General features: G+C 39.8%; 1 protein-coding gene across 3 annotated transcripts in view; it reads right to left on the minus strand.

Moving 5' to 3' along the window:
- The window catches only part of mark1 (MAP/microtubule affinity-regulating kinase 1), a 144303-nt gene that overhangs the window by 52603 nt on the left and 66934 nt on the right, over positions 1 to 24766 (minus strand). For all 3 annotated transcript variants that reach the window (XM_067416348.1, XM_067416349.1, XM_067416350.1), the window contains exon 4: positions 5383 to 5431. In XM_067416348.1, the coding sequence (XP_067272449.1) occupies positions 5383 to 5431 (49 nt within the window). The remainder of the gene's footprint in view (positions 1 to 5382; positions 5432 to 24766) is intronic.

Below are 24766 nucleotides of genomic sequence, written 5' to 3' on the forward strand. Positions count from 1 at the left end.
TCATCATAATCTCCTCCATATCGCTTTGAAATGCAGCATTCTGTGCAGAATTCAAATGGGTCGATATATTTGTTGTCTGCGTCGACTCGCGCATATAATCCGCGCTGCGCTCTCGTGTCTGTAGTCTAAATTTAGACCAGAGCCGTGTGTGTGTGTGCGTGGCTGCGGTGTGTGAAACTAACGTGAAAACTTTATTCGCCTCGAACAAAAGCATATTTACACTGAATCGTTTCCTATCGCATATATAGTGTGCTATGTGCCTTTCACCATGTAGAAATGAGTAAATGTTTGTTAACAACCGACCAATTTCAGCCACAGCTTCAGCAGCGGAGGGGGCGGGCTTTAGATTCTAGAGAGCATTCTGATTGGACAGAAGATTTGAGAAAGTAAAGTCTGCGATGATGTCACCAATATCTGAGATTCGTTTTAGCTGAAGAGGGAGACTGTACATTTTGAATGCTTATATCTCCCAAATGCAAATGTTGTCATAGTTTTGGAACACACCAGCTTATTCATAAATTTAAGGCTAACAAAGTCATACTAAAAGCTAAAAAAAAACTTACATTTTGATTTCAGTGGACCTTTAAGATTCGAAGTAGACTACAAGTGCGCACTCCATACAATTAAGCTCACTAGGTTTCAGAACCATATGGAGCTAAAACGGTCTCAAAATCAAAATTATTTAGCAAATCTGATTTAGCACACATACTTGTGCTTTACTAAATAGTGCTTTGCCTTTGTGACTGTAAACCGGTTATACAAATGGTTGCACATCATATTTTGTGAATACTTCAATTTTTACCACTGTTTTAGCTCCATAAAACAAAGCTTTGTGTGTGAGCCGCTTGGAATAACGACAGAACTGCTGTGGACGGTTGCTTTAACATCCTAGACTAGATTAGTTAGTAATCTAATTTTTTTCTTCGAGATTGGTCCTAACTCTTTGAAGTCAGCTACATAAAAAGGTTGTTTGGTCGAATCTCAACCGGATAACAAACTAGGTTTTAAGACACAATCTTAACATAGAAGCTCATTTTATACAACTGGCCCCAGATCTGTGCTTGAATTCTCCCAGGAACTCATCTCTGACATGGAGAAAGCTCACGCCAGGGATGCTTGTTATGGAGATATGCTAAAATACACACAACACGTCACACACAGTTTCTTTCCATTTCATATTGAAGCTTCATAGAATGTGAAGAGCTGCAATAATTCAATTTAGCCTCTGCGGACAGACACTAATGACGTTTGACTGCATCCTGTGTGCATTCTTTAACACGTATGTGTGTGTGTGTGTGTGTGTGGGCATGTTTTTGTGAAATATTAGGACACAAATGTGTATAATGACATAGATATGACACAGGTATCACAAGGAGTGGGTGAAATATGAGGACATTACTCATGTCCCCACTTTTCAAAATGCTTATAAATCACACAGGATGAGTTTTTTTAGAAAGTAAAAATGCATAATGTTTCCTGTGATGGGGCAGTGTGTGTGTGTGTGTGTGTGTGTGTGTGTGTGTGTGTGTGTGTGTGTGTGTGTGTGTGTGTGTGTGTGTGTGTGTGTGTGTGTGTGTGTGTGTGTGTGTGTGTGTGTGTGTGTGATGGGTAGGTTTATGGGCAGGGACAGTGTAAGGGGATAGAAAATACGGTTTGTATAGTATAAAAACCATTACGCCTATGGACATTTCACAAAAACAAACGTGTGTGTGTGTGTGTGTATTAGAAAAGTGGCAGGGATAGGGGGGTAATCACAGCTTTTAGTTTGATTAATCTAAAATCCAGCTCAATCTCAGCCAATCAGAAGCCAGCGCTGAAACGCATGCGGCCACAGAAGGAGAGCCGCAGAAACAGCCAGTCATGGTAATCGATACACAAGTGAAAACAGAGTCTTGTGATGTTAAGAGAGGCAACAAAAGAGCTGAGCTGGTCAGACATCGCCTCGCGTAGAGCTAATCGTGCTGAAGCAGCCCGTCTGAACGACTCTCCCATGATTCCCTTCCATTAGGAATATAAATAATCCAGTTAACATGCCATAAAAATGGAGTGAGAGAAAAGAGAGGGAAAGTGCCATGTCATGGCAGAGACTGAGCTGTGAAAGACAGATGAAGGAAGACATCATTTCTAGTTTATAGGTGCTTAAAGGAAGGTCGTGATCAGGTGTTATGAAGGTCATTTTGGGTCCTAACAACAGTGTTGATATTGTTAAAGGGAAAATCAAATAAATCCATATGAATTGAGCAGTTCAATCCAAGTTTATCACTTTATATGATGAACCAATGAGTTCTCTTCTCTGAGGCTTGAGCTTCTGTTTACCATATCTGGTCCATGCGCTGATCAAAGCCGATATGAATGTTTTGAGTCTGGGGGGTTTCAATAGAAGGACAGAAATCTCTCAGATTTCATTAAAAAAGATTTAATTTGTGTTTAAAAGATTGACAAAAAGTCATACGGGGTGGCTATATGACAACATTTATATTTTGAGGTGAAATAACCCTATAACTCAAACTAAAATTATAAAAAATTAAAGCTAAATCGAAACAGATAAAAAAACAAAAAAACAAAACAAAACAAAAAACAATTAAAATGACAAAAGCACAAATGTACTAAAAATGTATCTAAAGTTAAAATGAAAATATCAAATATTAATAAATACTATAATAGTAAATTAATAATACCAAAATAACACTGCTCTACACACTAGGGCTGTGAATCTTTGGAAGGCCATTTTGACAACTTTAATGTGATGCATTATTATTTAAATGCATTTATAAGATTCTTTAAATACTTCTAATGTAACACAGGCAAGAAAAAGACATTGCGTTCAAATTTACCATTTTGCGTGCAAATATGTTAGCCAATCATAAGCCCCGTTTCCACCAAAATTACCTGGAAGGAACAATTTGTAGCAGAAACTTTTTTTACAGAAACTTTTCTCCGCCCAGACCTGCAGCTGTCTGCGTTTCCACCGCGATCTAAAGTACGTGAAGATTAGGCAGATCAGTCCGGTGATGTACGTGATCTGGGGTCAGTGACGGACACTAGCCACGTTTACAAGCACACTTTTTTTGTCATTCCGATTGAAAGATTTAGTGGACTGTTTACATGAGACGTTATCTAAACCGATCTGGGGCCAGATTCACAAAAATTTGCTTAAGAAAAAAGATAAAAGATAAATTCTAAGAAGTTCGTAAGAATTTTCCTAAGGGCAATTCTTGAAAAATTCTTAAGAAGTTCCCAAATATTTTCTTACGAACATCTTTATTTTTTTACTCAAGAAGAAAATAAATGGTGTTATTTTATTGAAAGGTATTACTGAAAGTGAAGACTCGCTGAATAAAAAGCACTTCAAAGCCTGTCTTTTTGGGCTTCCTGCTAATAATCCTGATTACCGTACATATCATAATAAGTGTGCAGCCTATTTTCCTCCTGACTGGCTTGACTGGAGTAAATCACTAAATTTTGTTTTTAATGTGCCATGTCGGTAAAATCTGTATTTTATAAGAGCCTAGCCATTTATCAAGAACGCTGCTCGGGAACCAAGGATCGACCGTTAGATCTACACAAGACCAATCATATCTCAGAGACCTCCAGAGCCCGCGGCAGACGCCAGAAGAACTGGCCTTGGAAAGGCTGCTCTCGGCGGGTTAACGGGCGCTGAACACCTGCTGACCGCCTGGAGCTCACAACTCCGAAAAAGCCAGATAAAATTGTCAAATAGTCGCTCTCTTTATAAATAAACCACAGATTTATTCTTTAAACAAGTACATTCTCACCTGAAAAAGTCTTAAAACTACTGTTTGTGACACAATAACAGTATTTTTAAATTATGTGGAGTTTCTCGTCCGCTATTATCTTGCCGGTTGGTGCGAGCTTTGCTGGTTTTATACTCGTCCATATGGTACTATTAGTTATAAATATTATATTTAGCTAGCTACTGTTATGTTGTAATGCTTAATAATTGAAACAACCCAATAAATTGGTTAAACATCTAACATTTGGGTATTTAAGATAGGTTAGAGGTTATCCTAACTTTAAGAAGTTATTTACGATGATTTTTAAGAACATTCTTTTTGTGAATATGAACACTTCTTAAATGTTATCTTAAGAACAATCATTCAAAATAAAAGATGAGAACATTTTTTGGAAAATTCTTTTGGAATACAAAATATTCTTATGTTTTTTCTTAGGTAAGAAAATAAGAAGAAATTGGCAGTTAAGAATAATTTTATTCTTAAGAATGTTTTGTGAATCCGGCCCCTGGTGTTTACATGTGATGACTTTCAATTGCAATCATTTTGTCACATGCAGTTTGTCTGCCGCATCAAAACTGTCAACGCTGTTTTCTCCAGCAGCTGAATGTGTTTACTGCAGCCATAGCAACTCTTAACGGCCACCAGGACTAATACCGTATTATATAATAAGCTATTTATCTGCTGTAAAGTGTAATAATCATCTCAGAGAAAAATCTATTTTTCTGTCAGGCGCGGTTAAAGTAAAAACTGCCTGGGGCAATATACGCTGTGTCATTACTCCAACATTATCTTCATAACTTACGAAATAAAAAGTTTACCCCTCAGAAAAATGAGCTTTCCTCTCTTGTCAACATGAGCGCGGCGCGCGCTGTCACGTCATGTAAGTACGCACACTTAAAAGTTATCGGTCAGGTCGGTTACATGGTGAAGAATGAATAACAAGTATGGAAGAGATTCAAGCTGTGCTGCTTTTGCTGGGTATGTATAGGTTTACTAAAGAGGTAATTAACAACGACAGAAAAGAGCACTAATATGCAGATTCAGCAGCACCAGCAGATTCAGAAAGCTTGTAAAGTTAGATTTAAAATGACGATGTATATTATTATCAGCTATTACGGACATTGCACGTGAGATGGCTGAGACGAACGCGCGCCATCAGACAGAGAGCAAGACTGATATTTACTGAACGCAGACCGAACCTCGCAAAAGACTTAAAAATGCCTGTTGAAATAAAATGCTGCGTGAGCTCAACCAATCAGCATGTTCAGCGCCCAAGTCCTGCCCTCGAAAGTTCCTGAACTTTGAAAAAGTACTACCTCGCGAGCAGGGCCGTTTGGAGGGGGAAATATTTACCCAGAACTTCATTTTAGACCCTGGTTCCTGCGGTCAAAACACACAGAGTACCGCCCAAAGAGTCTGGTTCCTGGGTAAAGTTCCTGCGGTGGAAACGCGGCTATATCTGGGGTCAGCTTTTCAAAAGTCACAGTTTACTTCATTCTAAGGGTCAGATTATGACTGAAATTATTACCTGATGTTGATCCAAGAAACGAGAGAATTTCACACACAAAAAAGTGCAGAACGTGGTCATGATCTTTAATTTAGTATGAATATGAGAATGATGTCTTACCTATATTAGGATGATTTAAGACCTTCATAATCCTCACTTCCCGAAAGAGCTGTGGGTACATATAGAGACAGAAACATTAGAGGAACACATTATCTATCATTCACCCCCAAATTAAAGACCTCTTGAAATTATAATTAAGACTTTTCTTATGCCATTTAAGACTTAAGTATATTTAAGACTTTTTATGGCCTTACATTTGATAAAACTTAATTTAAGACTTTTTAAGCCCTAAAAACAACAAGCTATAAAGTTGAACCAGAAATAAAGGTACCATGACGTCCTCATACTTGAGAGGAAGTACTAGTCACTTTGCCAAAGTTTGCAAGGTTCACTGATTCAAAATATATATTCAATAGTTTTTGAAGCACTTAGTAGCAAGTAAATCAAATATTCATGAGCACATCTTCTGTCATGAATATCTGTTTTCATATTTACCCAGCTGTAAACACTGCATTCAAAAAAACAAACCATGGTTGGTTGCTTTACATGTCAGTCAGAGTCTCTTCCTGTCTGAGTGGGCGGCTCTTGGCTAAAATAATCCGCAGTCAAAAGTCGATGCGAGACACTGAAAAAAACTAGCAGCCGGAGGGGTAAAATACTGGACGGATCCTAAACACTACACTCAAAAAAATGCTGGGTCGTTTTAACCCAATGTTGGGTCAGCAATTAGGTTGTTTTAATCCTGTGGTTGGGTTAAATATTTGCTTAAGACAACCCAATCGCTGGGTTAAAACAACCCAACTGCTGGGTAAGTCCATATTTGACCCAACATTGGGTTGTTTTTAACTCAGAATTCTTTTGAGTGTACTTCCTGTCTTCCCCCAGTGTCTCTTTAAAAAGCTGCCGTACACACAGAAACACTCTTGAAGACAGGCGCTCTTTTCAGGGGATTCTCTTTATATAGTAAAAACAACAGGAGGCCGTTTTCTGCAATCGAGCGCCGCATGAATGAACGAGCAGCCCTGAAGCAGGTCATCCGACAGACAAAACTGAGACACGTGATGGGAACAGGACAGGAGACAGACGTGATGTGACAGATTAATCTGTGGCACATTTGGGGGAACACTTTCTATATATAGAACAGGCATAACTTTATAACCAAATATTGTGTTGGTCCCCCTTTTGCTGCCAAAGCAGCCCTGGCCCGTCGAGGCATGGTACCGTCTTCCATTGCTCCGTGGTCCAGTTGTGATGCTCAAGTGCCACACTGCAAAAAATGCTTTTCTCTCTTTGTATTTTTGTCTTGTTTCTAGTCTAAATATCTAAAAATTCTTACATTAAGAAACATTTACTAGACAAGTACAAATTATTGTCTAGTTTTGGGAAAAAATAACTAAAAATTAAGAGTTTCTGCTTAAAATAAGGTAAATAATCTGCCAATGGGATAAGAAATATTATCTTGTTTTCACCCCATTGACAGATTATTGATCTTATTTTAAGCAGAAACTCTTAATTTTGAGTTATTTTTTTCCCAAAACAAGACAATAATTTTTACTAGTCTAGTAAATGTTTCTTAATGTAAGAATTTTTAGATATTTTGACTAGAAACAAGACAAAAATACTAAGTAAGAAAAGCATTTTTTAGGGGTGGGGGGATCACACACACAGATCTATGTGGGAATGTCATTCAAGAACACAGAAGTGTATTTAAAAAAAATTGTGGAGTATTTAAAAAAAGAGGATTCAAGTTAATCCGTAGACATTCATTTATGTATGAAGTAAAACAAAACAAAAAAAGAAGAAGAAAAAAGCTAGTATTATAGTAAAAATGAATCAACCCATTATACTGGGTTAAATAAACAACCCAGTTTGCTGGGGAAAATGAACCCAACATGTGTTCTGTCCTGTATTTACCCAGCCCCAAATTGGGGTGTTATTAACCCAGTGTTGTTAAGAATGTATGATAATTAAAAAGTTTTGACAAGAGATTGTTTTAATAATGTGTCATTTTCTATTTACATTCTATACGTGATCCACAAATCCCATGTTCTTTGAAGTGAAAACTATTATTATAAATGTAGAAATAAACTATTATCTAACATGAAAATATAGTCAGGCAAGAATATAGTAATGGATGGATATAATAAGGCAAGAAAAGTATCTTATTTTCTCAGTTTTTACATTCATTGGAATGATGTATGCATTCATCAGCAAACTGAATTATCAAGCCTATTCATCTTCTGTTAATGATCAATTAGTTCCAATATGTTCTCTATAAAAACATTTTTGTAAAAATAACTACAAACCAACATTTGGCCCAAAATGAATCATAACATTTAAGCATTGAAACTATTTTACATACAACTTTTCTTTCTTTCTTTCTTTCTTTCTTTCTTTCTTTCTTTCTTTCTTTCTTTCTTTCTTTCTTTCTTTCTTTCTTTCCTTCCTTCCTTCCTTCCTTCCTTCCTTCCTTAAATGACGTATTAATCGTTATAAAATAAGAAATCATACAGATAAGGATCTCAAATTGTCATTTCTAAATTTGAAAACTGTAACGTTAAACATCTCATATAATTTGTATATTATGAAAATATGAAGAAATGTGATTTTTGAAAGTTAAGCACTTCCTTTGACAATTAAAATCGATTTTTTTGTCAAGGCCGTATGCAAACCATATTAATGAAAAGTGCATTGAACTCATTTGCATAATGACAATAGTATGCATGGTACAAAAAAGTAACTTTTTCCACAGTCGTTCACAAGAAAGATTTTTTATTTTATTTCACATTTTTATTTTGGAAGTAATTGTAAAATCATTGTAGCATTTGATAAAGTGCACGTGATTTAATAAGAGCTATCTCTTTTCATGTAACCTCTGACCATCTGTCTGTCTCCATGAATGTGTCCTCCTTGTCCTTTGAAAAGCCACACACAAAAAAATTGTAAGAGAGAAAAAATGGAAATCGAGGGGGAAAAAAGAGAAAGTGTTTCTTCTTGGCAGTCCGCTCTGGTAAATAATCAGCAGAGGAGCCAGATCTTCTATTTTTACAGCGATGTTTCTAAAAACAGCCGCAGCACCGCTCCTGTCCGACACTGAGGAGCGTGTCATTTCCTGCAGTGGAGAGCTGGTGTTGTGGTGCATCTCAATGGCCCTGATTTATACAGACGTCACCACAGACGTGCCGGTTTCTGTCACTCATAGAGGGTCAACAAACTCACTCATGACGAATGACGCTGTAAAGTGAGCAAGTGTGCTGAAGGCCACGGGCCGTTACGGCAAAAACACTGGACTCTAATAATAAACTGATTAGCCTGGGAAAACTTCAGGAAAGTATTCTGGCAAAGAGCCCATTCAAGCCCATTTCTAATCTGCCGAAATCGCGGCACCAATCAGACACATTAGGACAGTGACTGTGAAGCAAATTGTGTACATTTCTAAGATGGATGCTGCCGTGGAATATTACAGCTATCAGGTCTGTTTTAAGCGATTTATACTTTTCCTTTTCATTAAAACAACACTCGGCTCCCGGATGTGGATTACACTGGCTACTGTTGATCAGGAGGATGGGGAGTGCGATCACACACAAGCCCCTTTCACACTATGTGAAATAATATACCCGGAGCATTGCCGGGTCGCCTTCTGTGTGAAAGCAACCACGTCCCGGCATTGATTACCGAATTCGACCCGGGTCGGGGACCTAGTAACATTGCGGGATTCGACCCGGGACGAGCGCTGTGTGAACAAAAGCTGAAACTAATGCCGCAACGTGTGCGTAGTTATCGTGCGACTCCTAGAGCTTGTTTTTTCAATAATACAGCCCTGCAGTGCCAGAAGAACTCATCGGTGTTTTAAACGCAGAGAGTGTTCGTATACAAAAGAAACTAAAATTAAACATGCAGAAATGAGCGCAAACTGGACACAAGTCGAGACCACGGAGCTCCTTACTATCCGCGCTGAAGCTGAGATCGCTCGCCATTATACGTCACATCAGGATGTCACGTGTTAACTCGATCCGGGACCTTTACGGGTTGTGTGTGTGAGCGCACATATTACGGTATTTCGCTGGCAGTGAGAATGGACCAAATCTAGCGGCCCGGGAACAAATGCCGGGTCGCATTATCCGTGTATTTGCCGGAATCGCAGTGTGAAAGGGGCTATACACACACACACACACACACACACACACACACACACACACACACACACACACACACACACACACACACACACACACACACACACACACACACACACACACACACACACACACACACACACACACACACACACACACACACACACACACACACACACAGCTCTGGATCTGGCTTTTCTATGCTTATTTCCTCAGACTAGATCTGGTAATCATTAGCCTAGAAATCTAGACGCACCCTAGCGGCGGCAAATCTAATCTGCCTGCGAGTGTCGTCTAGCAACTCTCAATACCCTTCTGAGCTGTATTCCCCTAACTCTTGCCAGGCCAATCACATCGTGTATAGAGTCGGCGGGCGGGGCCATAATGACGACGGCCGAGTTGCGTTTGCTGCTTCTAGTAAACACAGAAACTGGCGAACGGCGGCGGTCTTTCGAATCAGCTTTGACCGCGACTCTGGAAGACTTGGAGTTAAGCTTTTCTCTGAGAAAAGAACAAAGAGCGGCGCTGAAGTCATTCTTAAAAAGGGAAGATGTGTTCGGGGTTTAGCCGACCGGATACGGCGAATGTTTAATCAGTCAGCGAGCTCTGCTTCACCTTCGTTGCTCTGGTTGGTTGTAGCGCTATCCTATCGCGTGCAGAGGGAGTTTGAAAGACAACCGTTTATCCGCCCCTCGGATTGAGCCGTCTATGGTGAGTTTCCAGACCAAACATCTTGATGTGGGTCTGGCTTGTCAGACTAGGTAATCATGTAATAATTGTAAATAAATAACTAGCGTTACTATGCTCAAGTCTGAAAATGTTCTAACACATCTGAAATGACTGAATTTGAATAAAGTTTGTGAGAGACAGTTTTCCAAAGATTTATCAATATTATTTTATTGTCAAAATATTTCAACTCGTGTTCTAATCGCAATACAAATGCCTTACAGGGTTAAATGTGATCAGCGCTCGATGTTTTCTGTTCGCCCGTCAATCTGAGATGTTTCAGTCGGTCTGAGATGATATTAGGGTTTCCCAATGTTGCACAAAGAGTGGCAGCGGACACTATTATCAGCTATTATCATATTTATTTTACAACAACGGCACAAGCCGTCAGAAGCCATTGCAACATCTTCCTCAAAATCACAAACAAAGAATTGCTGTCTCAGATGTTTCCATAGACAGTAAAATAAATGGACAGAGCGTTCCCATAGACTTCAACGGCGAGAACTAAAGTCAGTTAGAAGCACTCACTTCCTGATGGCTGAGCGAACTGCGCAGGCTCAGACTGAGCTTGAGGACGTAGATGTGACATAAGGAACCTGTCGGACAGTTGGAGGTCTTCTAGTAGTTGTGTAAAGTGAAATCTGAATCACGTTGTTTAAATGTTTTGTCCCGTGGCTTTTGGCTCACTATGGGCTTCTCCCCATTCTTCCCCCTTGACTTTATCAGACTTTGTCTCCACTTCCCCCCGACTGCCTCATAGACAGTAAAAGATTGTTTCTGAGCGTCTCCTCAGGTCTATACGGTAATTTCTCAACTGTGCGACAGAGTCGCGTTGGTTATGACGCAATCGTTAGCCTATTTTTACAAAAACAGCTTCTACGGGGCGATAGTGTAAGATACAAGGTAATGGAGCCTTTTATGCATTGTCGTGTTTCTTTAGAAATAAACAATGGACAAATGGAGTCTTTAAACGTCTCAGATGTAAAGTTATTCACTGTCAAAGTGACTCAAAAATGAATGGGAGTCAATGGGATGCTAACAGCAGGTGATGGCTTGGTTAGCAATGGCCGCCCCTAGGGGTGGTACGCTAGCGCTAGATTACCCCCTGGGTGTTTCTCCGTCGCTCTGCTACGTCATCGTCCATTGGTGACACACACACACACACACACACACACACACACACACACACACACACACACACACTCACACACTCACACACTCACACACTCACACACACACACACACACACACACACACACACACACACACACACACACACACACACACACACACACACACACACACACACACACACACACTCACACACTCACACACTCACACACTCACACACACACACACACACACACACACACACACACACACACTCACACACTCACACACTCACACACTCACACTCTCCCCTTTGGAAATGATTTGTCTGTAAAGCTTTGCCAGACCAACTCAGTTACTCCTGAGAATGCTCTGGTTTTAATCAGGATATAATCTGATAGCAATATTCCACAACTACGATTTTTGTCATAATAGTCCAGCCCTAGATTACACTATGAAAAATGCAGGCCACATTTACCATTCTTCTGCAAATATGAGGAAGAAATCCAGTCATTTCAGTAGAAATCCACACAACTGGGAATTCCCAACGGGTTCAACTGGTAACGCAAATCCACAGCGTTGACCAGCAGAAAGCAGCTTGAGTTACAGTGACTTCTGTTTGAGTTCATAAATGATTATAATGTTGACAAGGGAACTTTTTTGCCTGCAATATTTTGCAAATGTGTCAGATGTGCGGCAGTGTTATGGATTTTCAGATTGCACAACCCGCGAAAGAGTATGCGCATTTGAGATACACACTAAATTGGCAAAGGCATGTGTTACTGCAGCTATTTTTACGTAATACTGCAGTTTATTTAAAGTGGTCATAACCTGCATTGTTTTATTGTTTTATAATGTTTCCTGGGGTGCACTTATAATGTTAGTATGATTTTTACATCAAAATATTTCATAATTTAGAAATAAAAGGCATTTTCCTACCCTGATTTTGGGTCTCTGATTTGAACTCTCTGTTTGAAGGGGCGTGTCTGCTGTGATAGATCAGTGTAAACACCCACTGCTGTGATTGGCTGCTGTGATAGATCAGTGTAAACGCCCACTGCTGTGATTGGCTGCTGTGATAGATCAGTGTAAACGCCCACTGCTGTGATTGGCTGCTGTGATAGATCAGTGTAAACGCCCACTGCTGTGATTGGCTGCTGTGAGACTTCAGTGTAAACGCCCACTGCTGTGATTGGCTGCTGTGATAGATCAGTGTAAACGCCCACTGCTGTGATTGGCTGCTGTGATAGATCAGTGTAAACGCCCACTGCTGTGATTGGCTGCTGTGATAGATCAGTGTAAACGCCCACTGCTGTGATTGGCTGCTGTGATAGATCAGTGTAAACGCCCACTGCTGTGATTGGCTGCTGTGATAGATCAGTGTAAACGCCCACTGCTTGGATTGGCTGCTGTGATAGATCAGTGTAAACGCCCACTGCTGTGATTGGCTGCTGTGATAGATCAGTGTAAACGCCCACTGCTGTGATTGGCTGCTGTGAGACTTCAGTGTAAACGCCCACTGCTGTGATTGGCTGCTGTGATAGATCAGTGTAAACGCCCACTGCTGTGATTGGCTGCTGTGATAGATCAGTGTAAACGCCCACTGCTGTGATTGGCTGCTGTGATAGATCAGTGTAAACGCCCACTGCTGTGATTGGCTGCTGTGAGACTTCAGTGTAAACGCCCACTGCTGTGATTGGCTGCTGTGATAGATCAGTGTAAACGCCCACTGCTGTGATTGGCTGCTGTGATAGATCAGTGTAAACGCCCACTGCTGTGATTGGCTGCTGTGAGACTTCAGTGTAAACGCCCACTGCTGTGATTGGCTGCTGTGATAGATCAGTGTAAACGCCCACTGCTGTGATTGGCTGCTGTGATAGATCAGTGTAAACGCCCACTGCTGTGATTGGCTGCTGTGATAGATCAGTGTAAACGCCCACTGCTGTGATTGGCTGCTGTGAGACTTCAGTGTAAACGCCCACTGCTGTGATTGGCTGCTGTGATAGATCAGTGTAAACGCCCACTGCTGTGATTGGCTGCTGTGATAGATCAGTGTAAACGCCCACTGCTGTGATTGGCTGCTGTGATAGATCAGTGTAAACGCCCACTGCTGTGATTGGCTGCTGTGAGACTTCAGTGTAAACGCCCACTGCTGTGATTGGCTGCTGTGATAGATCAGTGTAAACGCCCACTGCTGTGATTGGCTGCTGTGATAGATCAGTGTAAACGCCCACTGCTGTGATTGGCTGCTGTGATAGATCAGTGTAAACGCCCACTGCTGTGATTGGCTGCTGTGATAGATCAGTGTAAACGCCCACTGCTGTGATTGGCTGCTATGATAGATCAGTGTAAACGCCCACTGCTGTGATTGGCTGGCACCTTTGCATAAAATAGCATTATTATATAAGCATGTATTATTATATAAGTATAACATGTTTAAGTCTTTCAAAATCTTTTAGCACATTTTTACTATTACAGCTCTCATGGTAAACTTCTTTGATCCCTTTCTATATATCATTTAATCACAGTTTAAATAACAGATTATTTTCATCCTACTAAGAGAAACAATGTGAAGATGAGATGTTAGATTTACTGACTCATAGACAAAGAACATCTGACTGTCGCTTCAGATATTCGATGTACTGACACTTTCATGCAGCTCCCTCATGCTGCCACAGTAACGTTACCTAAAGTCCCTGACAAAAGTCTTGTCGCTTGTGTACAAATTAACCTAAAGTGCCGCTGAAATATATTTCTAATCAAGATTTTTTTTTACAAGAAATGGCTCATTTTAATCCCACCAGCTTTTGTGATAATGTTTCAGTGAAAAACTAAACTTTCAAAAAGTATTCTAATATTCACAGCTTGGTAAAGCCCATTGAGTCAATTTTTGCAAAGACATAAGTGTTGTCACCTTGTCATATGAGCTTCACCTGTGACTAATAATGGATCAATTAGGTCTCAAGTGTGTATAAAAAGAACCCCAGTACACTAGACCTTCACATCAACTGCAACTAGACCTCTGCAAACATGCCTAAGATTCACCCTGAGACTAAAGTTTTGATTACCAAGAGGCTGAAGACCAGATCCACTGCTGATGTGACAGACACCTTCAATGCGTCTCAGCTTCAAGTACAGAGGATAAAAAAATGATTTGAAGAGACTAGAGACGTTTTTGACAAGCCCAGATCAGGCAGACCCCACAAGACAACTGCTCGAGAGGACCGTTTGTTGGCTCGAAAATCCAAGGCCAGCCCATTTTCCACTGCAGCAGAGCTCCACGAGACCTGGTCACCTGAAGTCCCTTGCTGCGTCCCAATTCGCCTACTTATACTACGTCCTAAAAGTATGTACTCTTTTTGTGAAGAAAAAGTATATACTTTTGAGTGTGTAGCAGAAAAGAGGTCAGAGACTCTCCTCGTGTGTTTGCAGTTTAAATATAATGATGCATTTAAAAGTTAATGGCCAAACGTGTCATTACAAAAGTTCACAATGCTGCTGCATGTGAAATATAATGTGGACAACACTGAATAAATATATTTTTGTCAGGTTAAATATTGATAGGGTCACTCAAACCCCTTTTTCTAAACTTCTCTACTTAACCGCATGCTTAACCGCCGAACTCGCACATCCGTCATGTTTGTAGTTTTTTAACGCTTTTTATCCGCGTTTGTAGTTCTAATCGAATCCTCGTCCAACTCGCAATGGGCTGTGGGCAATATCAGCCGTTAGAGTGCCCATCGATCCATACTGTGAATTCGGACCGGAAATAGTAAACCATCCGGGAATCTTTGGAATACTCTTTTCAACATACTACGATTTGGGACACACTAATTCTATTTTCGAATACTATTTAGGATGGATAGTATGCGAATTGGGACGCAGGGCCTGTGTCAACCAGAACAGTTTGTCGGATTCTGTCTCGAAATGGCCTCCATGGTCGAATCAGTGCCCAGAAGCCAGCACTAAACAAAAGACAATTGAAAAACCGTGTGGCATTTGCCAAGGCCCACAGCCTGCTAAAAGGATGGACGCTGGAAAAGTGGCAGAAGGTGGATTTTTCAGATGAATCTTTTGTTGAATTACACCACAGTCGCCGCAAATATTGCAGGAGACCTACTGGAGCCAGAATGGATCCGAGATTCACCCAGAAAACAGTGAAGTTTGGTGGCGGAAAAATCATGGTCTGGGGTTACATCCAGTATGGGGGTGTGCGAGAGATCTGCAGGGTGGAAGGCAACATCAATAGTCTAAAATACCAAGAAATCTTAGCTACCTCTTATATTCCCAACCATAAAAGAGGCCAAATTCTGCAGCAGGACGGTGCTCCATCGCATACTTCCATCTCCACATCAAAGTTCCTCAAGGCGAAGAAGATCAAGATGCTCCAGGATTGGCCAGCCCAGTCACCAGACATGAACATCATTGAGCATATGTGGGGTAGGATGAAAGAGGACGCATGGAAGACGAAACCAAAGAATATTGATGAAGTCTGGGAGGCATGCAAGACTGCTTTCTTAGCTATTCCTGATGACTTCATCAATAAATTGTATGAATCCTTGCCAAACCGCATGGATGCAGTCCTTCAAGCTCATGGAAGTCATACAAGATATTAAATTTGGATCTCACAGCACCACAACTTAATTTGCTGACATATTTTTATATTTGCTGTAAATTTGTTCAATTTCTGTATAGGCGACAAAACTTTTGTCTTGCCAAAATTTGACCTTTCCGTCTTGATTAGATGATACATATTTTTTCAGTGAACATTATTTATTTCAGTGCATTAAACATCATTTGGGAGGGTTTTAGCTTTTCATATGAGCTATTTCTAACACCAATTAATTAATTAAAAGTCAGGTTAATATCAGGTATTTCTAGAAAATAGATAAGCGACAAGACTTTTGTCAGGGACTGTACATGTCTATACAGTACATACTGTTACAGTTTTGTCCACCACCCTTCTTCCGTCATTATTATATTTCACAGGGAAGCCAAAATGCTCTCATGCGATGTGAATGATACGGGAGGCTTTTCAAGTTCTTCTGCTCCTCCGCTAGCCATTGTTGACTGATTAAGCCTTCGAGTTTCGCTGAAACTCGGCATCGAGTTAAAAGGAACAAAAATACTTAAAAAGCAACATCGGCATATGAAACTGTCTTTTACTCTGCGATTGCTAAACAATGGATTAATCCGCAAGTAAAAAAATAAAATAAAAAAAAGTGCACGGGTCACGTGCTTGCCGAACCGTGGATTGTGATCCGTTCGGATCACGGATCAACTGCAATCCGTTGCACCCCTATCAGAAATCACTGACCACAGATCAGGCGTTAGAATTAACACACAGTTGCTTTTGCTACTTGTGGCTTCACTGTCGAGTCCACATCGTAAAAGTATGTTTGCAAAGCCTGCGCAGAAATTGTGACTGCTTCCCTAAAGAAACCACAGTGAAATGTGCAAAATACAAATAAATAATGCTCAACGTAGACATTCACATTGTTGAAAATAAATAATCACATCAGGATCCTTTGGAAGGTGGTTATTTTTAGTGCAGTGGTCCTGTATCGCTCTTCTCTCCATGGTGCGATTTTTGCTATCGTACGAACTCGCAGACAATTTTTTTTTCTCGGGGGAAATCGCGTGGACATCGTGGATGCTCGTATGATCGCGGCTCGCACCGTGTGAGAGGAAATACGAGACGAGCCGAGCACGTTAAGAGCACCTCCCGACCTTACGATAATTTTTAAACATGTTTAAAAAGTTCGGGGAGTCGGCCCGATTTTTACCAGCAGATGACTGTCCCCTATTGCCAAATCATGACCAAGCACGTCACATAGGCTCGATCTATGAGTATTATTAGCTCAGTGGCTGCAAACACACACACACACACACACACACACACACACACACACACACACACACACACACACGCTCTCTCTCTTTCTCTCTCTCACGCGCACCCTTCTCTCTCCCTCTGGTTGTTTCGGTTGAAAGGAATGGATTATTAGCACACATTGTTTCTTTATTTTTTGTATCTGAAGCTATAGCAGCAACATTGAAAGCTCCGGTGTCTGTGTTTAACACGAAAGCTTGTGTAATCGCGGCCGGCTCGAGGTGCAAACAGTCGTGCCGTGTACCAGCTGATTTGATGCGATGATCAAATTAAATGACTCGTAGTGTCTGCAATATCTCACGACCTCTCGAGTGTCCGAATTCCCTCAGTGTAGGCCCGCCTTAACACTCCAGTGGGCGGGGCCAAAGCTGCCATGGTGAAGTAGGCGTTGATGTTCTTCTTTCACCGATAGGCTCATTCCACAACCAGTCGTTCTCTGGCCTTGATTACAATAAAAGCTGTTGTTGGACTGACAAGGAAGTTTTCAGTTGTGAAACTTACAGGATATTCTTATAGTATGATCAATCAATCAATCAATCAACTTTATTTATATAGCGCTTTTAAAATCACGATTGTGTCAAAGCAGCTTCACAGTGTCAAACAGGATAATACTGTAACAAAATTAGATTCGGCTGTACAGTCGTTCTGGATAAAACAGTGATGTTATCAGCTTATTTTAATATACCATATAGCGACAATGTTAGCAGATCAGTATTATAGTTTATAGAATTAAATAAAACCTAATTAATTATTTTTATTTGTATATTTAGTTAAATGACTTGATATAATTATAGTATAATGATGACCTCTTATATGTCAAAAGATCAAGGGAAATTTGATTTCTCAGTTCATGATGCCTTTAAATAAATACAGGTCCTTCTCAAAAAATTAGCCAATTGTGATAAAGTGCATTATTTTCCATAATGTAATGATAAACATTAAACTTTCATATATTTTAGATTCATTGCACACCAACTGAAATATTTCAGGTCTTTTATTGTTTTAATACTGATGATTTTGGCATACAGCTCATGAAAACCCCAAAATCAAAATTACTATCTCAAAAAATTAGCATATCATGAAAATAACCTAATCATCTGAATCAACTAATTAACTCTAAACACCTGCAAAAGATTCCTGAGGCTTTTAAAAACTCCCAGCCTGGTTCATTACTCAAAACCGCAATCATGGGTAAGACTGCCGACCTGACTGCTGTCCAGAAGGCCATCATTGACACCCTCAAGCAAGAGGGGAAGACACAGAAAGACATTTCTGAATGAATAGGCTGTTCCCAGAGTGCTGTATCAAGGCACCTCAGTGGGAAGTCTGTGGGAAGGAAAAAGTGTGGCAAAAACGCTGCACAACGAGAAGAGGTGAGCGGACCCTGAGGAAGATTGTGGAGAAGGACCGATTCCAGACCTTGGGGGACCTGCGGAAGCAGTGGACTGAGTCTGGAGTAGAAACATCCAGAGCCACCGTGCACAGGCGTGTGCAGGAAATGGGCTACAGGTGCCGCATTCCCCAGGTCAAGACACTTTTGGGCTACAGAGAAGCAGCACTGGACTGTTGCTCAGTGGTCCAAAGTACTTTTTTCGGATGAAAGCAAATTTTGCATGTCATTCGGAAATCAATGTGCCAGAGTCTGGAGGAAGACTGGGGAGAAGGAAATGCCAAAATGCCTGAAGTCCAGTGTCAAGTACCCACAGTCAGTGATGGTCTGGGGTGCCATGTCAGCTGCTGGTGTTGGTCCACTGTGTTTTATCAAGGGCAGGGTCAATGCAGCTCGCTATCAGGAGATTTTGGAGCACTTCATGCTTCCATCTGCTGAAAAGCTTTATGGAGATGAAGATTTGGTTTTTCAGCACGACCTGGCACCTGCTCACAGTGCCAAAACCACTATGAAAGTTAAATTTTTATCATTACATTATGGAAAATAATGAACTTTATCACACTATGCAAATTTTTTGAGAAGGACCTGTATATGCTCTGCGTGTTTCAGAGCGAAGCGCTGCCCTGTGATCTGCTCATTATTCGTCAGTGTTTACAGCAGCTCGGTTTGCAGTAAATGCTGCTCTACATGAACTGAATCTGCTCTGATTTTAAAATCACACCTCCGAAATCCTTGGGGAATTTAATTAACACTCACTTGGAATTTCAAAACCCTCAATTGCTCCTACTGAACAACGGAAGATGGGGGCATGTTTAGGAAACCTATTTGTACTTTTATTTGAATGGTCACTTTATATCATGCATTTGGGAACACAACATGTGCCAGTCATCTTCTCAAACTTGTAATGAGAGGTGCTTCAAAAGGGAAGCTTAAGGGAATCTCTTAAAGCATCAGATTCAGCCCACAAATGTTTCAAAAAGCTGATTAAATGGGCATCAACCCGAAGAACCAGCAAACGGTGGTTGAGAGAAGAAGGGCACTCAGTTTAATGAATGTAAGATGGCATAGAGGAAGGCTCTTGGATATGCTAACTGTGTTGAGTCACATTCCAGAATAACCAGCATGCCATTACAGCTGTTATTTTCATTGCCGAATACCTGATGAATAAAGGTAAAGAAAGACAATTCATTTGTGACCTTAGGTGTTTAACGGTATAAAAAAGGAACTGGAAGAGCGCTGTTGGAGGAGGGGGCAACCGTATTTACAGGCAAACTCTGACTGTGTGTGTGTGTGTGTGTGTGTGTGTGTGTGTGTGTGTGTGTGTGTGTGTGTGTGTGTGTGTGTGTGTGTGTGTGTGTGTAAACCTCTCCATGTGGTCATTAATCTTGCTGTCGAAACGTGAGGCAAGAGAGATCAGTGTAGGTTTCACTGTCCATCTGTTCAAGCAATGCTAATGCCCACATCAATCAAAAAAGGGAGGAAGAGCCTCATTAACATATTCAAATGAGATAATAATTGACTGTACAGATGGGGGGAAAAAATAAAAAAAATCACATACATCCATGTACAGTAGACTCAAATGAATGCGTTTTCCATCACGATTTAGCAGTTGAGCTACCGGAACATTAATAATACAGTTTTCTATTATAACCAAATCATTTAACGCATAAAAAGCACATTTCAAACATCATTTTGATGCCCTTGAAAAGCCTTGGAGGAAGAGGAATCTATCCAGAGGGTCGTTCTGAATGAAAGTGATCAATTCAATCCCTTAATGAGCGGTAGAGGTCTGTGTGGGACTTATTTTTTATTCCGCACCCACCCGTTCCTGATATATTATATAGCCTATACTCTTTGTTCACCCACTGTCAGCTTAGAATAATTTTCGGTAACACTTTATTTTAAGGTTCAGTTATTAACTATTAACTAGTTGCTTATTATCATGCATTTTACTAGGATATTGTCTCTTATAAAGCACATATTAATGCCTTATTCTTCATGACCTTATGCTACATCCCTTAATCCTACCCAATACCTAAACTTAAATGCTACAAAAACTACCTTACTAACTATTAATATGTAGAAAATTAGGAGTTTATTGAGGCAAAAGTCGTAGTTAATAGTGAATATGTGTTCCCCGTACTAAAGTGTTACCGAGGCTGTTAGTCAAGTGTACAGGCAAAGGTCACTCAACGGAAGGGATCATCTGATCCTGGATCGTTCTCGTCTCGTTCAAGACCACATCTCCAAAATCCTTCGGGAATTCAATTTAGACTTTTAAAACCCTTGATTATGCTTACTGAACAATGGAAGATGATGGGCATTTTAAGGAAACGTATTAGTATTTTTTTCTTCACAAAGTATTAAAAGTATTGCAAATTCATTAGGTCAACAGTTCTCTACATCTTTGACTCCAAATTCGTATTTATTTTTCCAGTTGATCATGATTTACTGGATACAAAATTATTTAATTAATTTTTACAAAATTTATACAAGATAAAATAAAATAAAAATGATTTCCATGATTTTTCCAAGCTTAGAAATCACAATAAAGAGTCTCTTGATTGCTCATTTTAAATCATTTTAAGTCTTGTTAAGCCCCCTGCTTTAGGTGCCACTATTGGCACAGAAATAAATCAAGCCTGAAGATTTGTTTTCATTTATTACCGTTATAAGTGTTATACGTGTGTCATTATAGTATGGCTCTGTGACACGGGCTATTAAACAAAAGAAAAACACAAAAGGATATCTTTGATATAACTATCTCAGATAGAAATGCATCAAAGCAGAAAAGAAATCCACGCTTGACAAGGCGCCATTTAATGCTGTCTTTCATATTAGTCCATTAAGTCAAGACCGGCTGGATGAGCACCTCTAAATGAGCTGGATATCATCATTTCATGGTTTTGGAAATCTCCCACTGTGATGAGAGAAGGGATGGAAATATTGCATTTAAAAGTTCAATGGACAATTTCTCTGCTTTAGACTGTCTTTTTATTAACCACTTCAGCTCTGCGCCCCACATTTGGATCCACATTTGCATACGTCATAATTATTCGAAATATGCTGCAGAGCTGCAAGCTAGAAACATGAGAAACCATTGTAATAATATGCTAGCAATGCTTAGAAACCAGTTAAAACATCCATCTATCTATTAAAGGGGTCATGAACTGAGAGAATTAAAAACTTTCTTGTTAGTCCAAAACAGCTTTTATTGTCTCCACACTCTAAATTATGCTGGGTTATTTTTTAACCCAAAATGCTGGGTTAAGACTGTTGGGTAATTTTTGTTGGTTTATTTGATCACATTTTGAACACCATTGGGTAGTTTCAAATTTCCAGTCGTTGGGTTAAACCTGCTGGGTCGCAATGCTTGGTTGATTCTACCCAGCGCTTGGTTGTTTCACGTGCTTCCCGCCTTGATTCGTTTAAATTCGCTCCCACTGTAATTTTGAAAGGACAATGCAAAAGGCAAAGCCACTTGTTGCAGATGTTTTAAGATAAGTTCATATATTTTCATTAATAATCATTTTAATTAGCATAATTAGTTTTTTTCTATAATTGCTTAATAGCCTTAAAGTTATGAATAAGCCGGTGTGTTCCAAAACTATGACAAAATTAGCATTTAGGAGATATAAGCATTCAAAATGTACAGTCTCCCACTTCAGCTAAAACGAATCTCAGATTTTGGTGACATCATCGCAGACTTCACTTTCTCGTCAAATCTTCTGTCCAATCAGAATGCGCTCTAGAATCTAAAGCCCGCCCCCTCCGCTGCTGAAGCTGTGGCTGAAATCGGTCGGTTGTTAACACACATTTACTCATTTCTACATGGTGAAAGGCACATAGCACACTATATATGCGATAGGAAACGATTCAGTGTAAATATGCTTTTGTTTGAGGCGAATGAAGTCTGTTTTCGCGGTAGTTTCACGCACCGCAGCCGCAGCCGCACACACACACACACACACACGGCTCTGGTCTAAATTTAGACTACAGACACGAGAGCGCAGCGCGGATTATATGCGCGAGTCGGCGCAGACAACAAATATATCGACCCATTTGAATTCTGCACAGAAAGGTCCGCTCTAGTCAAACTGTATATAATAACGAAACGCTATTGGCTGTTTCAAAAAAAGGGGAGGAGCTGCTAACAGCTGGAGCCGTTTCAGGGGAAATCACGTCAACACACATTGAATAATGCTGTGCGTTTCAAAGGCACTTCAGTGGACCTTTAAATCGTGCCGGCCTTTACAGAGTTTCACAGGTGCAGAGTTCTTTTTCTTTTCTTTTTTTAAGCAAGTGATGATTGACAGCATCTGAAGTGTTGACTTGACCGTTCTAAAATGGTGGCTCGTCAGCGTGCCTGGAGCGTTCGAATGAGACATCTACGTATACATATCTATGGCTCTATGCACCAATATTCCTTCCAATGGCCGTCGTCAATAGCAACACATCACAACAGACGCTCTCTCATTTCATTCAAATGCAACTTGCCGTCTTGTGTCTCTGTTTTTGATTGTATTGAAAATGACCTTACTATTAAAACTACTACAATATTGTTGTGATCATAGATATCCATAATAAGGACTAGATGTCTTATCTTGTCACAGGCAAGCTTTCTGTCGGGCTCTGTGGAACCTGATGTAAGGTGAGTGGTCTGTACGAACATAAATACTCTTATCTCGCTGAAATCTTGACGGATTTACAAATAGTTTGGTTTCTTACAAACGTTATTAACATGGCTACACATCTGGATGCTTTAACACGTTGAAATTGCAGCTTTTCGTTTCCATAAACGACTTAATCGTGCAGCTTGTGTATCACGGCTATAACTTACATGCACGTTATCAAGGCTGAGACCACAATCGAGCTGTTTAATTATATAGGTTTTATTGACACCAATAACGATTTTATGACAACCAATCTTTAGTCTAGTTAAAATAAACTTAGTTTACATGTTTTTTTTGTTTAATTTAAAAAAAAAAATACAAATTATTTTATTATAATAGTGATTTTCTTATTATAAAAGTGTTTATATATATATATATATATATATATATATATATATATATATATATATATATATATATATATATATATATATATATATATATATATATATATAGCTATAGCTGGCTCTGTAAAAAAAAATTCAGAGCTGTATATGTGTATAAATATATAGAATTTCTCATGTTGCCGTTCGGTACACAGTTTTAGTAGCCTATATGTTGATTTAACATAAATACCTTGTGTGTATGTATATTCATTGCACCTATCTGTTCTGTTCAATGTTACTTTCATATTGAAGTCCATGGTTATAATTATTCATAAGCATGTAGTGTCATAACTACATCTCTGACATTTATAACAAACGAAACAGTTTGAAAATCTGTTGAAAATTGAGCAAGTTAGGGTTATATAAAAGTACACGCACCATTAAAACACTGTTACAAGTGAGCGAGCTGCCTGTGACAAGATGGCCGCCAGTTGCAGATGGTGACCTCCATTGGCCAACAGCGCGCACGAGACATCTAGCCTTTATTATGGATATCTATGGTTGTGATCATCTTGTCTGGACGAATGTCCACAAAATGGATTTATAAACAGTTAGATTAAAACATTTATTTCAATTCAATATGACCCTGTAAATATCTATGTGGTAAAACAAAATCTGTGTAATGAAGTGTACAATGAATATACGTTATTACCCCTTAAATGTCACCCTTAATAGTCTTGTTTGAACTTGTTTGTTCGTCTCACGGTGAACTTTTCTTCACAGAAGCTTCACGGTAATAGAAGACAAAATATTTCAACTCAAAACAACATTTTGGGTCCAGTCGTTTCCCAGTATTGGGATTTAGGACAAAGTTAACTTGCCTTGTGTTCGCTATACAACAGTGTGTGACGGTTATGAAGACGACTCGGCAGAATTTGAAGTGCTTCCTCCATTGCAGCGGCTTTTTGCAGACAGGGTGACCATCCTCGACTGAGAGTCCCTCAGGACCTTTGTCAAAGCCAAAATATGACCACACCTCAGATTTGGTCCTTTATAAGTCTGAACTGTGACCCGAGTGCCGTCACTGATTTACATGTCTGGGATCGGCTACAATGCTCATATCACAGCAAATTTCATGCCACCACCCCAATATAATGCTATAATTAACACACACAGCAGCCAATTCTCTA

Source organism: Pseudorasbora parva, chromosome 14 (assembly GCF_024679245.1).
Source record: "Pseudorasbora parva isolate DD20220531a chromosome 14, ASM2467924v1, whole genome shotgun sequence".
NCBI classification, from domain to species: domain Eukaryota; kingdom Metazoa; phylum Chordata; class Actinopteri; order Cypriniformes; family Gobionidae; genus Pseudorasbora; species Pseudorasbora parva.